The sequence below is a fragment of the Octodon degus genome, unplaced genomic scaffold (genome assembly GCF_000260255.1).
Source record: "Octodon degus isolate 3935 unplaced genomic scaffold, OctDeg1.0 scaffold00015, whole genome shotgun sequence".
In the NCBI taxonomy this organism is placed as follows: Eukaryota; Metazoa; Chordata; class Mammalia; order Rodentia; family Octodontidae; genus Octodon; species Octodon degus.
Window position 1 is genome coordinate 17,056,841 of NW_004524591.1, and position 13,900 is coordinate 17,070,740.

General features: G+C 45.9%; 2 protein-coding genes across 10 annotated transcripts in view; both read right to left on the reverse strand.

Moving 5' to 3' along the window:
• The window catches only part of Hoxa3 (homeobox A3), a 44,781-nt gene that overhangs the window by 8,735 nt on the left and 22,146 nt on the right, over positions 1 to 13,900 (reverse strand). For 3 of the 9 annotated variants that reach the window (XM_004626487.2, XM_023709913.1, XM_023709914.1), the window contains exon 3: positions 6,279 to 6,361. The gene's annotated coding sequence lies outside the window, so the exon portion shown is untranslated. The other 6 variants (XM_004626488.2, XM_023709912.1, XM_023709917.1 and 3 more) reach the window with 6 other exon arrangements.
• The window catches only part of Hoxa4 (homeobox A4), a 2,612-nt gene continuing 545 nt past the window's right edge, over positions 11,834 to 13,900 (reverse strand). The window contains exons 2-3 of the mRNA XM_023709854.1: positions 13,740 to 13,893; positions 11,834 to 13,195 (exon numbers count right to left, since the gene is read on the reverse strand). Coding sequence (XP_023565622.1) covers positions 12,843 to 13,195; positions 13,740 to 13,893 — 507 coding nt within the window. The 3' untranslated portion in view covers positions 11,834 to 12,842. The remainder of the gene's footprint in view (positions 13,196 to 13,739; positions 13,894 to 13,900) is intronic.

Consider the following 13,900-nt stretch of genomic DNA (forward strand, 5'->3'; position numbering starts at 1 on the left):
AAATCCAAAGGATTGGCTCTCCAGCAAATCTCATACCAGATGATTAAAAATAATTTATAATGGCGGAAAGTTTTTGTCGGTTATTGTTTTTTAAGAGAAAATACGCTTATTGATTTCTGCCTACAGACCTTCCCCACCACATTTGTGCCCCTTCTAGCCCAGTCTCACAACAGTTCACCCGGCTCCTCCAAACCCACCAAGCTTTTCTTTGCTCTGAGGACTCCACGGGTCTCTGACCTTCCTCAAGTCCCCATGTCTCCTGATCTGTCGTCCAAGGGGACTAGAAGAAAAGTTTCTCGGCAGTAGAAGAATATTTGGAGCAGTGAAGGTGCCTGGTGGTTCCTTTCTACCATCAAGAGGGTGTATTGCCTGTCTCTGAGAGGGCCTCAGAGCTCCAAGACCATCTGTACAGCCAGGGAGGAAGGTGAGGAGTAAAACTGGCAAGAACAGGCATTGAAAGCCCAAAACAAGGAAGCAAATTACTGAGGAAATATACTTGCTTGTGAGGTTGAGGCTGGAATTTGGAGGGTAGAGGGGATCAGCCCTGTCTATTATGGAGTGGTTTTAGCTCTTTCCTGGGAGGAAAAAAATCAACCTGTGCTCTGTAAAAGCATCTCTTGGCTTCTCACCATGCATGCCTTGATACAAAACCAACTCAGAGAGTCCATCAATAGATATTTATTTAAGCAGCTGGCAGCAAAGTGACAATAAAAAGATGCCTCTAACAAACCTCTATTCCCTTTCTCATTCTTTCTAGTGAAACTATATTATTTATGAGTCTTTAACTGGGTCAAAAATGCGCCAGAACTGGGTCATAAATCATATGAAATGCTGACAAGTAATTGAACAGCAATTAAAGCTTACATTTTATTTCCAAGGGGTGTTTTAAAGCACTTGAAATGGCCTCAGTTAAACATGGTTACCGCGGAGGCCAACTAGGGAGGGCCGAATGAGCCCTTCCGCTCTGGGAAGTAAATCTCACTCAAATAGGGGGCCTGATTTGAGATTTTTTTTTTTAAATTAAGAAAGAAATGAATTTTTAAAACATCAAAGAGGCAAATTAAATCCCCAGCTTCTCGTAAGCACCCTTTTCCCTGCTCCACAAGCAAAGCAAAGCAGGAATTTCTTTTACCTTCCCAAGGAGTTTTTACTCTTCCCAGAACTGTGGAGTCCCCAAAGTCCAATTCACCTAGGCTTTCACAGTAATTTAGAAACATAAAATTAGACTCTTTTCTGCTTCCATCCTGGCTGCCCTCTGTTTCTGGGACTCTGAAACCAGAGAGATGTCTGCCTCTGCTTCCTGAGGACTCTGCCTCCAACCTTCCTTCCATCCCAAGGTATGAGTCAGTTCTTGAATTCTCAGAGCTGGGTGGGGACATACAGAGAGCATCCAGCACACTGATGAAAGCTAAATTTAGCCTCTGCAACCTTATAAATTCAAAAATAACCCAGGATCCAGGTAATAAACTTGCTCACCACCACCCCAAGCCTCTCCTAGGTCTGAGCTGTCTTCCATCTCTCTCAGGCAGATGGTGTTCAGGGAAACAATGGCTCGCCCTCCGGGTCGGCGCCTTAGGTCTGGCTAAGCATAGGGAAGCATGCCCTGCAACCTAGCACTGAATAAAGTGGCTGGAAGCATCATCAATAAAATGGTAGCACATCTGCACATTTCTCTCATCGATTTTCCTCTCCCATCTGCTTAGGCTGCCCCGGTCAGTCCAAACCCTCCATCCCCAACAGGCAAACACAAACACAGCTAACCTGGGAGAGATTCCTCTTCTCAGCCACCATTCTCCACCCCTTCCGTGAGGTCTCACTCTCCAAGTGGCACTGGCCACCTCTCCCTTGGCCTATGCCGGCGTCTGCCGCTGCCGCCACCAATTCAGGATGGTCCCTCTGCTGGACCTCGGCTCCTGGGACTCCAGCCCTGCCTGCTACAGTGGACAAAGCCACCTTAGTGCTGAGGACTGTGGGCCCACCTAGTAACCCCTAAGTTCTCCCCTCCTTTATACCCTGCAATACTTTTCAGAGAATTAAATTCAGAGTCTGAGGCACTACTGGAAATCTTTTAAATGGTTTCAGTTCTAAACGAGAAACAAAGGAAGAGAAAGGTTGAGGGTCCTGTCCATGAGCCAGGGTCTCCTTGCCTGACCTTTGTCTCTCGTAGCTATAACTCATTGTAGATATGAACAATCAGCGGAAATACCTTAAAATAATTTCCATCCTCCTGGTGTGGCCTCCGGTCTCATCGGTTGGCTAGCTCTCCCAGAACTGCTCCATGAGTGCTGAAAACTGCAACCCGCTCTCAGAGTGCTCTCGGAGAAGGGGAAGGAGAAGGAGGAGGTGGGTGTGTGGGGGTGGGGGGAGAAAGCTCTCGCTCTGTAGAGAATCTAGAAAACGTAATCACAGGCAAAGACTGCCTGGGTCTCCGCTCCAAATGCCACAATAATGTGCTGTATTATGTGTTCACGTGGTCATACGTCAACTTAAATCCTTTTATTTGAAATAGGGAATCACAGAAGGAACCAGGTTGGCTTTGTGGGAGGGGAAGTGGGGGACCCTGTCCAGTAGTCTCTAAGAGTTACGAGTAGTAGGATGCTGGGGGCAACACCCCCACACATATTTGTGCCACACAAGGCTGCCTGTATTTTTTTACATGCACCAAAGCGCAAGGAGAGAGCAGCTGGCCATGTTAGACTCTGCAGTACTTGACTTTCTCAACCCTGGCTTCTCATCCATGGACAGGCTGACTCCAACACACCCAGGTCCCCTAGTTGCCTCTGGCCCAGAGGCCAGAGTGTCAAAAGGCAAGAGCCAAGTCCACAAATGACTGGCCTGGTCAGCAGACTTCCTCATAGCCTGCCATTGTATGGAGTTAGCTAACACCCATGCAATATACCATAGCCACTGGAGAACCCAAAAAGGCCTGTAATTATCTGACAAACTGTTAACTCAGCTCCTCTGAGTCCAGTTACTTTGCTCAGTGGGAACCCACTAGCCAAGGTATGCTTGGATATAGAGTGGCAGGCCAGAGCTTAATAAAATCTGGAGGGACCTAATGCCCTAGCCAAGCCTATGTTCATTGTCTCAATATATAGCTGAGTGATACATGAAATTATAGGTTTCTAAAGATGAAAAATGTAAAGGGAAATTATATAAGAGGGAACAAAAAGTACCAACATTCTCTGATGTCCCTTGTGCTAACCTATAAGAAAACCTAGGAAGGTTCCTCTCAGCAGGTGGGTGTGTCTGCTTGCCCTTAAGGCAACTCTAAATCTACAGCAGAAACTCAACTGAACCAATCTTGCTCAGGAAGAAACTGGCTAAAACAAACACCTCACACCCCCCTAGCCTTACCTTCTGCTTGGTGACATTGCACACTCATTTCTTTCACCAGCTGCCTAAAAAGTTTCCCCTTTCCAGTATTATTTTCTGAATTTTGAGTGCTCTAAGGCCAGTGGCCTCCTCATGTCATACCTCATGCCTATCTTTTTGTTCCTTGAAAGTGCATTTTCAGCTTCCTATGTCTAATATGAGGCTCTCACAGTAGCATCTGCAGGGTTCTGTGGATGGTTCTTCCCCCTTTCTCCTCCCTCAAGGAAAACAGAAGGTTTGATGCAAAGCTAAAACCCCAAGTAAGGAGGCCTGGATCTAATGTGGGGGTACCCAATACAGAAGGGCAATAAAAAAGAACACAACCTCTTGGAAGCAAGAGCTGGACTAGGTTGGTGGTAGTATTTCCATAATGTTCTGCCTGTAAGTAGTTGAAAGCAGACCTCTATGTGAACTTTCCCAGCTGAGGTCTAAGCCAGAAGTTACAGAGTGGGACCTGAGATAACAATTTGATCTCTCTGCACTGGAAGATGAGGAACAGGGCCAGGGGCTGGTTTCCAAAATGCAATTCTCTTTTCCTCAGGGATTCAGTGTACTTCTCTCCCCTCCCAAATCATTCATGCTGTACTTTCCAGATACCCTAAAGAATGACTTGAAAGGGAAGTATTCCTCAACTTTTAACAACTACCTACCCCTCCAAGTTTCTACAAAGGCATCACTATGAGATAGCAAGAGTCCCCTTTCAGAGTTCTCAGAACACTTTTGAGAAAATCAAAACTCTTCAGGCCATTAATCAGTAGTAGAAGTCACTGGACCTGCTTCAGACAAATGCCTTAATGCCAGCAAGGCCCAGAGGCATCCTAACTCCAGGCTGGGGCCTCCATGCCTCCAACATCTCAGTTAATGCTCCAACTGCTGTTTAACAATTAACATTAAAGGCTTGGGATGGAATGGAATGGGGTGATTCTGTGAAATGAGAAGGGAAAAATCTGAGGAAGGCAAAGGAACTCTTAACTTTTGAGGTGAAAAACAGCTTCCCTGAGAATAATCTTGGGCAGCAGAACTCACGTTGAGAGTCTTCCTTCACCATTCTGAATTTCACTTTCTTGAAGCAAAGCTATGGACCTTTTTAAAAACCCAGTGGCCAGACACCCTTCAGTCACTCTAGCCTCTAGCCTGGCCAGGACTGGAAACTTCATGCTGTTGTCCAGGCCTCCAGAGCCAACACAGAGGGAAAGTTGGCTTGGAAGGAGTAGGCATCCAGGCTTATAGACTGTGAGTCAATATTTGCAAGGCTGTTGGCAGATTAGATATATCTGTATTCTAACAATGCAATCTGATTTCCCTATCAAAACTACACTTAACATTTTTATTAACTCTAGTGGTTTCTCTATCCAGCCTCAGGTAAGGCTCTCTTAGCTCACTCTGTGTGTGTATGTATGTGTGTGCGTGCATGCGTGCATGTGTGTGTGTGTGTAATGATAGATCATATTTACCATGAGATATTTCCTGTGAGTGGGACTGCAGTACAAATGGGCCCCAAGTTCTCTGGACACATGTGATTGTGCATATCACATTATAACCATGGCCCTGAGCGCCTGCTGCTACTTATACCTGTAAATTGTTCTGTCATTTGCAGAGATGCAAATCATGTGTACACATGGTATTGTAAGTTCCTGAAATATATCTATATTTTATATATATCTATGAAAGATATAGAAATATATCTATGTTTATATCAAATATCTATATTTGATATAAACAGACATACAGTAGCTGAGAAAATAACCTGGTTACTATTACTCTATTTACTTCCTATCTGATAAAATAATAATTGTACCCAGAACACCATACCAGCCTTAAAGCATCACTGAGTGGCATGTTTACAATTAATTAACAACTTGATTTCTATCTGGAGAGCAAATTTCAGGAAAGACTCAGGCCCAGGGAACACAAACCAAAATCTCAAAAATTTAAAAAAAAAAACCAAAAATTTTTAAAAGCAATATTTCTCAGGGCTCAGAAGCACAGCCCTTGCCTGGCAAGCACAAAGTCCTGAGTTCTATTCCTGGTACAAAAAAAAAAAAAAAAGACAGCAATGTTTCCCTAAAGAACAGAGCAAACTCATTCTTTTATACCAAGCTTCTTATCCTAACAGCCCCTCCCCCAAATGGGTAAGTAATTTATGGATCTTTTACAAGGTAATAAACCACAGTAATTACCTCCCTGTATCCCAAACTAAGAGAACAAATTATGCCACAACTTTAAAAGAATTTTAAAGAGTTTTCTCTTATTCCAAACAGGAAAGAAAGATGTGGAGGCAGAAGACTGGATCTTTTCCCATAGGAAGAACTGTGATCAGCCCTGTTGAAGGACTGCAGAGGGCCCGCTACTTGTGAAGGCCTACCCATAGCAAATGTAGGAACTTCTCTCCTGCCACAGACAGGCAAAAGAATCAGAGAAATCAAAAGGCACAAGGCTATGAGGCAAGTTTCCTCCACCAAATATCAAGATTGGTGACAATTTCCGAAGTAGCAGATGCCTCATTGGACAAGCAGCTCAGCCCACGAAGCAGCCACCACACTCACCCATGGCCTCTACTTGCTTTTGCTTTGCAGTTCCGTGCAGTGGTTTGTTTGGGACTTGCAGGAAAAAAATTAATACATCCCCTCTGCCTCCCCTAACCCCATCTTTGGCTTCACAACCGCTAACCTCCTGCTTTTCTCCTGCTCATTACAGGCTTTGGGGAAGACTCTTTTGTCTGCCTGAAGCCCTGCATTGTTGGGCGTGCAGCTGAAGGTAACCCAGCTCCAAAACTCCTCTGAAGTTAAATATTGACCAGAACCTCTTTCAACCTGCTGTAGTTGCCAGAGGCTGGGTAGTGCAAACTCTTCCTAACTGCCTGGTGCAAAGTCTGTTGTGAAGAGCTCTGGCGCATTGCTTACCTCCAAAAATGTTTAAATCTGGACCAGGAATTGCTTCCAGCTCCAGGAGCTCAGGGAACCGTCTTTTCCTGTGTCCAGGCACTCTGCAGACAAATAAACAGCAAAGGATGAACAGTGGCTGCAAGATAAGGGAGTTCTCAACTCTGGAGGACCAGAGTTGAGAAGGTGGCCTGTGAGGGCAACAGGATGGCCTTGGGGTGATGTGGACACGGAGGAGTCGCCAGGGCACTCGTCCATGCAATGGCACTCATAGCTCGAAATGTTCCAGTCTACAAATGACCTGAAGATGGTGATTTATTTTTGTAAAATAAATACATACTCCATCTCCACACCCACACTCTCTACTTTTTTTTTTCTTTTATAGAAGAGGAGGGAAAAAATGGACTAGATGGAGAAGGAAGATAGAAAGAGGTAGAAAAGGCTTTGCTGGTGGGGCCAAGTCAGCTGGGAGAGCTCCTCTCGCACCACAACTTGGGGAATGTGAATGCATGCTTTATTTTCTTTTGCTAACAAAGGGAAGCCTTGTCTGGAAGCATTCAATCTGGACTCTCCCGAAACCTACTCACTAATAGCGTTCATTTCTGTTGGCGCGAAATCAGGCTCAGGCTCAGTCCACAGACCAGAGGCAGTCTTGGGAGGTTTTGTCCTCTGGTTCATTCAAGTGCTGGGCGGCCACTGGATGCTGCAGGGCTGGCAGACCAGCTACTGCTGCTGGATACTGGGCAAGACGAAGGCAGGTCGCTGAACAATACTCAATCGGGGCCCTGCTCAGCAGTCAGAAATCCACAAAACGACTGTATTCTCACACCTCACAATATTTGCAACAGTCTCTTGAGCTCTAACCAGGAAATCTGATTCTGGAACTCTAAGCCAACTTTTTGGGGCAGAAGACACTGGGAAAGGAACAGCGAATCCACTGGTGAGTTCTGCTGAAACTCTATGGGGCATTGTTTTCACAGCCCTAACCCTGAAGCCACCAGAGCTTTGCCCAGACCTACAACACCTCCCAGATTCTGAGCTGCTGCAAAACAGCCCTCTTCTGCCTTTCCTGCATCCATGAGAGAGGGGCTACCAGAGAGCTGACAGGTCCTCTGACTCCTGGCATGCTGAGCAAATGACACAAACTGACAACTGCCTCTGCCACAACTCTGCCCGCAGCCTTTAACTTCCATCCCTGCTGGGGACTCAAGAGTCCACGCTGGGCTCTTTTCCCTTCTTCAGACTTGCCCTCCGCACCTTGAAGGGGAGACCCTCCAGCCTTGGGGCAGCTGGAACGACCCCAGCTGAAGGGTGGAGGGCTTAGACATTCTGCACTGTTTTGCTCAATTTCGCCCCCAGAAAGATCCACTCTGCCACCATCCACTGCCACCGCCACTACCACCACCATCCCCTCGAGTCAGGCTTAGTATTGTAATTATTATGGTTGTTATTATTGTCGCGATTTCCTTATCCCCAAGTCTAATATTCATGGTTGCCGTTCCCCATAAATCCTTCAAACTAATGAGTCAAAGAGAGAAAGAGATGCTGCCAGGTCTCTAGCTCTGCAATGGCCGCCGCCGCGCCGCCGTGGCCTCGCTCCGCGTTTTTGGCGTCTGCTTGCTCCCTCGCTCGCCCGGCGCAGTTGATTTATGAAAGCCTGGAAAATTGAACAAAGCCGCGCGCCCGTCCTGTGGTATCTCTGCAGCCTTCCTCAGCGTGAATCAGAACATTACCAACTGTCTGCGCATCCGTCCCACTTCATCACCAAAGCCAGGATGTGACCACAGGGAGAAAAAAAAAAAAAAAAAAGAGCCCAAACTCACGTTTCCCCGGACGCAGCGCGTTCCCTGGACTCGCAGGAACCCTGCAGAAAAGCACCAGGACCCAGCTAGAGCACACCAGCTCTGGTTCTCTTCGCTAAAGGGCTCCCTCCTGCCTTCCTGAAGGAGTTAAAAGCCTTTGAAGATAAATCTGAGGATGCGTGTATTTAAAAATCAAAAAGGAAGTTGGAGTCTCACTTCTGAGAGATTCATTCCTAGTGAGGCCCTGACGACTCCGATCCATTCCAGACGATCTGCATTAATTATTTAATGAGTCACGTGACCTCAAAGATTACAATTTCAATATCTCCCTCGAACAGGCGTTACACCTTTATCAGCTGCAAACAGGGTCCCCGTTTGGTTTTTCTGTTCCCTAGGCCTCCTGAGCGCGTTCACCTTCAAGCTGATGGGGCAAGGAACCCCCAAAGAAATTACAGGGAGAACACAGCAGACTTAGTCATCCTGGATGAGAAGCACTGTGAACAGCAGGGAGCCCACTGCACTCCAAGGCACTTTGATATCCCTGGGCTCCTGAGACCAGTTATCAGCCACCTGTCTGAGTGCCAAGGCTAGGGCAATTTGGTTGCATAATCTCCCAAGGCAACTTCATGATACATCAGGCAAACTCTTATCTTCTAAATCCAGGCTACATACACCTGTAGCAATGCACATCTGGGTAACCCCAGGTCATATTCTTTTAGAAGAATAGCTTCTGTTGGGGAAGAAATCATGTGTGCTTATTATATCCATGTCCATGGTGAGACCAAAGGCTCTTTTCAGACTACACACTCATTAGCAAGAGCAGGTGAACTATTCAGCTGCCTCACTTTCCTCATAGGTAAACTGAGAAGATCGAACCCAAATGACTTCCAGGTCTCTTTCAGTGTGGAGTCTTTCAATCTGGCTTTTTCTGTTCTAGGACGCATGTCTAGAGAGAAGGAGGCTGGCCTGAAAGGGGACAGGGCATATTCCATGAACGTGGAGCTTTCAGAAGAGATGCCAGAGTTCCCAGCCAGAAGTTGCAGACTAGAAATTTTTATGACTTGATCCTATCAAGGAGACAGAACACAACTTCTCTTACTTTTCCTCCCCCTCCTCCCTCCATTGTTTCCGGAGCTTGTCCTTCTGTGTGTGTCCAAAGCAGTTACTGTTGGAGCAGTGTATTGTGGAGAACAGGTATCAGGAGCCTCTGTTGGGAAAGGTGAGCTTGAGTTCTTCAAAATAAGATGGTGCCTAGGAGTGCAGAGACCAAGAAGGTGCCAGAGATGCCCTGTTGCTTGTGCAGAACCCACTCATGCAACCGGGAAGCCTCTGGTTTCCATTTGATTCATTTATTCTTTGGGAATTCTTCTTTTATTTTAGGCAGTTGCTGATCTAATTCTATACTGACACTGCTAGAAGGAAGGCAGCAATGAGAAGAGTAGCACAGTTTGGAAGTTGGGGGGACTGGGGGCTGCTCAGGAGATACTGCGATTCCCAGACTATGGGGAGACGGGTGAGAAGCTGGGGAATGGGGCACCCTGGGACAGCTGGATATAAAGACAGACACTGTGCAGCAGGCCTACCCCTATATATCTAGGTAATCTTCTCATGAGTTCCATCCTGGGTATTAAGTACTCTGCTATGCCTGTCACAGTTGAATTCCTGCTGTAATAAAACACTGGGTATATCGTAGATTTCAGCAAAACTAGGGAAGAAAGCCTGCAAAGTGCCATTTTTCTTCATGGGGGAGAGTGTTAAGTACTTAATTCAGACTGTAACCATTAAAGTGTCTCCTATCCGATTTAGGTTGATTTCAGATGTTGACAAAACTTTTATCTCCAGAGTCATGCACAGCTTGGCTCTGTGACTAAAGCAGATGAGTGTGTATTAAAGAGAGGGAGGGATAAAGAGGGAGAAAGCAGACCATGTACAAGGGTCATCTTAGTACGAGAAATATAGAGTTTACACAAAATACTGTCTTTAAAGGTCAAGGGTTTGAGGGGTTAGTAAGGTTTGCCTTAAAAAAAAAAAAAACTAATGAGATAGAAAATTTGTCCTCTCAGTGAACTCTTATGGTTGCCCTAGCGAAGGACAGACAATGCACGATTTTGAAGCACAGAGTGAGATTTCCTAAGCTGTTATCACAAGCTCCTTTAAAGGTAAAATCTGAGACAAACATTGTGAAAAGAATGACAATGATTTGGATCACTTTTGATAATTTTGGTTTCTAAAGCTCACCAATATCTTAATGTACATTTTGAACAAAAATGTCACTTTATTCTAGAATATCTCAAAAATGGTCTTGATCCCCCCTTCCTTTTCTGGATAGCCTATAAGAGCAAGAAAAGAAATCACCCCCTTTACCTTCATACTACTGCCTCCAGCATGAATGTCCCCATACCCTTCCTTCCCCACAAAGGAGAAATATAAGAATTTACCTTAAATGATGATAATCTGCCATTTGAGGTTTTGCAGCTTGACACTCAATTTCCACCAAGAGTCTAGGTTTTTGTTTTTAGAGCTCTTAGCCAAGATGCTATGCCTTTGCCTGAGACATTATTTGGCAAGAAGATCCCTCTCTCCTTCACAGACTTTTCCCAGAGAATGTCTTTCAGAATTGCTGTTGAATTACAAAGAAGTATTTATTGTACGAGGTGATTAATGATTCCTGGGAAAATTGCTATTTTCAGCATGATTTAATTTCGTTTTACAAGTGCGTGCATAGGGGGAGGGTTAATAAGTTTCAGCAGCACTTGCATTGCCTCCAGAAATGCCTGGCACCCGTTCACACCTTGTAAAATGCATTTTATGCCAGTTTTTGCCTGACTTGAGGGTGTGTGTGTATGTGTGTGTGTGTGTGTGTGTATTTCTTTGCTTCTGGATTTTCTTGGCCCTTTGCATTGGCACCCACTGCTTCTCTCTCAAATTTGGTGATAGGTAAAGAACTGGTCACCTTTGCTTGTATCACATGCAGTACAGCAGGGTTGAAAGGGCTATCATCAGTGACACTGGCTAAGCATTTTTCCATGATGGAAAAATGGGTTTTAAATTCATAATATCGTAGAGTTACGTGAACACACCTCACTTCCATTAAAATTTCTACTGGCCTAAAAAAGTGCATTTTTTCAAGGCAGATTGACAATTTTACTATCCAAGGGTTAGTATTCTTTTTCTGCATCATGTTGCAGTGCCTTAAGCACTAATTCTCTGCTGTAAGCACCAAGGTTAAATCAGTATAAAAATACTAGAGTTATGGTAATTCAGAATTGAGTTATTTTTAATCATGTGAATCTAGATTTCCAGAAGTAAGATTCAAAGCATTTAAGAAAAGTGACCATAACTCAGTTTGGCTTTCTTACAGCAGTAAACTCTTCCAGGTCTACTTTGCTTGAGGTGTGTTTTGGGTGTCATTGTGCTTTTTTATTTCCTCAAAAGGTATTTTGGAGGATGTACTAAGAGAATATATTTTACTTAGGAAGTTATTATTTAAAAGGAGAGAGAGAGAGAGAGAAATAAGCAAACACACAAAATTTCCCAAGCTGTACTTAGTGAAGAGGCCCACAAGATCAGCCAAAAAACAAAAAGCAGTCTCAACCCTTTGCACAAACTATTTTTTATCTCCAGGGAAACTGGTAGATTAAGTGTGAAGGTGCAACAAATACCAAAGAGACCATTTCTTTCCAAGTGTGCTCAGAGTTCAGTGTGGTGAACAGCTGCAGAAACTCCTGGGCCCACTGCACTATAGGGTTTCACCTTTCACTGCAGAGAAGGACACGTTCCTATGCCTTACAGAGACTTGAAGCCTGAAAGCCTGGCCAAGTTTGGGAAGAAGAGGAGCCCTCTCAGAGCTCAAGAGCCTCCTTGCTCTTTGGAACATTTCCACACTGGGTCAAGCTTGACAAGAGTTCAGCTCAAGTTGAACACACACACTCTAGCACAAATTATGTGCGCAGTCAGAATCCATGTGAACACAGCTCAACCATTTATAAGGTTTTCTACATGCAAAGTCAGAAATCCAGAGGAATTGTTTGTTTAAGATTTTGTTTTTTTAATGAAAAGCTTAGGAAACACACACATCTGTCTCTTAGATTTTTAATACTTTTTAAAATGAAGTTTATTCTTAGCACATGGCTTTCTATACAGCCATATCACAATTTGTACAGTTGCACATGGGTCTAAATGCATCCCCCTCTTCCCAGAGATAGTTCCCCAGAGTACGACAACAATATCTCAATAACAATATCTTAAATAAATGCAAGAAAGGGAAACTAACAGTCACACCTACCATGAGTCTATGCATTTTGGGAATTAAATAATCTTGTGAGGTCCACAGTATCTACTCATTTATTCAGTTCATTACAACCTTGTATGAGCTGCCTTAATGGATGAGGGAAAAGATAAAGAAGGTGGGGAAGGGTCTGTTTTATTCGGCTTGCACAAATATACGCGTCCCCAGTCAGCGTGCACTGTCCAGCTGACTTCAGACATCTCAAAGGTATCTGGTGCCAAGTGGTCCTTCCCAGGTATCCAAACTTGGCAGCCTTCTTCAGTCCAGCAGATTGTTCCACCAAACAGCATCCTCAACAATTGTCCTCTCTGGCATGGCAACCAGCTCATTCTCTTACCGGGGATAATGTCTTCCTTTTGGTTATCCTTTTCACCAAGCTGGGTTTTATTTTGGTGTCTGTTACAATACAGAGACAGGGGGAGGAGTAGAAGGGGGAAAGTGTAGGAGAACAGAAAGGCAGGTAAGGGAGGGAAACTGAACTAGGTGTCTAGAAGATTACATGGAGGAAGGGATGGGGGTGGAGGCACCAGGGAGGGAGTGCGGATGGGGGTGCGGGCTCTGAGTTTGTGCTTTCCCTGGCGGGCCTGAAGAGGCCTGGGTGGAGGCTGGGTTGGAGGATCGCATCTTGGTGTTGGGCAGTTTGTGATCTTTCTTCCACTTCATTCTCCGGTTCTGAAACCAGATCTTGACCTGGCGTTCAGACAAGCAGAGCGTGTGGGCGATCTCTATGCGACGCCGCCGGGTCAGGTATCGGTTAAAATGGAACTCCTTCTCCAGCTCCAAGACTTGCTGCCGGGTGTAGGCTGTTCGGGAGCGCTTGGGCTCCCCTCCGTTATAACTGGGGTTCACTGAGCGCCCAGAACCCAAAGGAGAAGGCCAAGGAGGGGGAAGTGGAAGAGAGGGAAAGGAGGAGGAGAGAGAAGATAGGGTGGGGAAGAGCAATTGGACATCATCATTATATAATAAGCTGACACCAAGTTCACGCAAGATACATAAAACCGCAAAGAAAATGTTTCACAGGCTATTGACAACGGGAAACACCCGAGAGCCATAAAGAACGGTGCTGGGCATTGGGGCTGAAGAAAAGCTTCAAAGACACATGGCCCGAAGCCTCTGCCAGGGCAATTAAATTTATGGGGGCTATAATTACTGCCCTAACAGTTTGGCGTCTCGTAAATCTCACGATAAAGGGACCATGGGTACAAAAGGGCTCTCAAGTTGGGATCAGGCTACTGGCTGGCTGGCGCACAGGCACCCGCACCCCACCGCAGCCCGAGCCAGATGGGGGTTCCCCTTCCGAGGCCCCCTCCCGACCCCCGCCCTGACCCTGAACCCAGGCCTGGCCCCAGCCCACCCCCCCACCCTCCCGCGCCTGCCGGCGGCGCCACGTACCGGCGCTGACATGGATCTTCTTCATCCAGGGGTACACCACGGGCTCCTTGCCCTTCAGGCCCGGCGGGCTCTTGTCCGCCAGCAGCAGCGGGCACGCGGGGGCGCTGCCCCCTGCCGGGACGCCCGGGGTGGCGGGGGCCGCCTCGCAGCGCCTCGAGGGC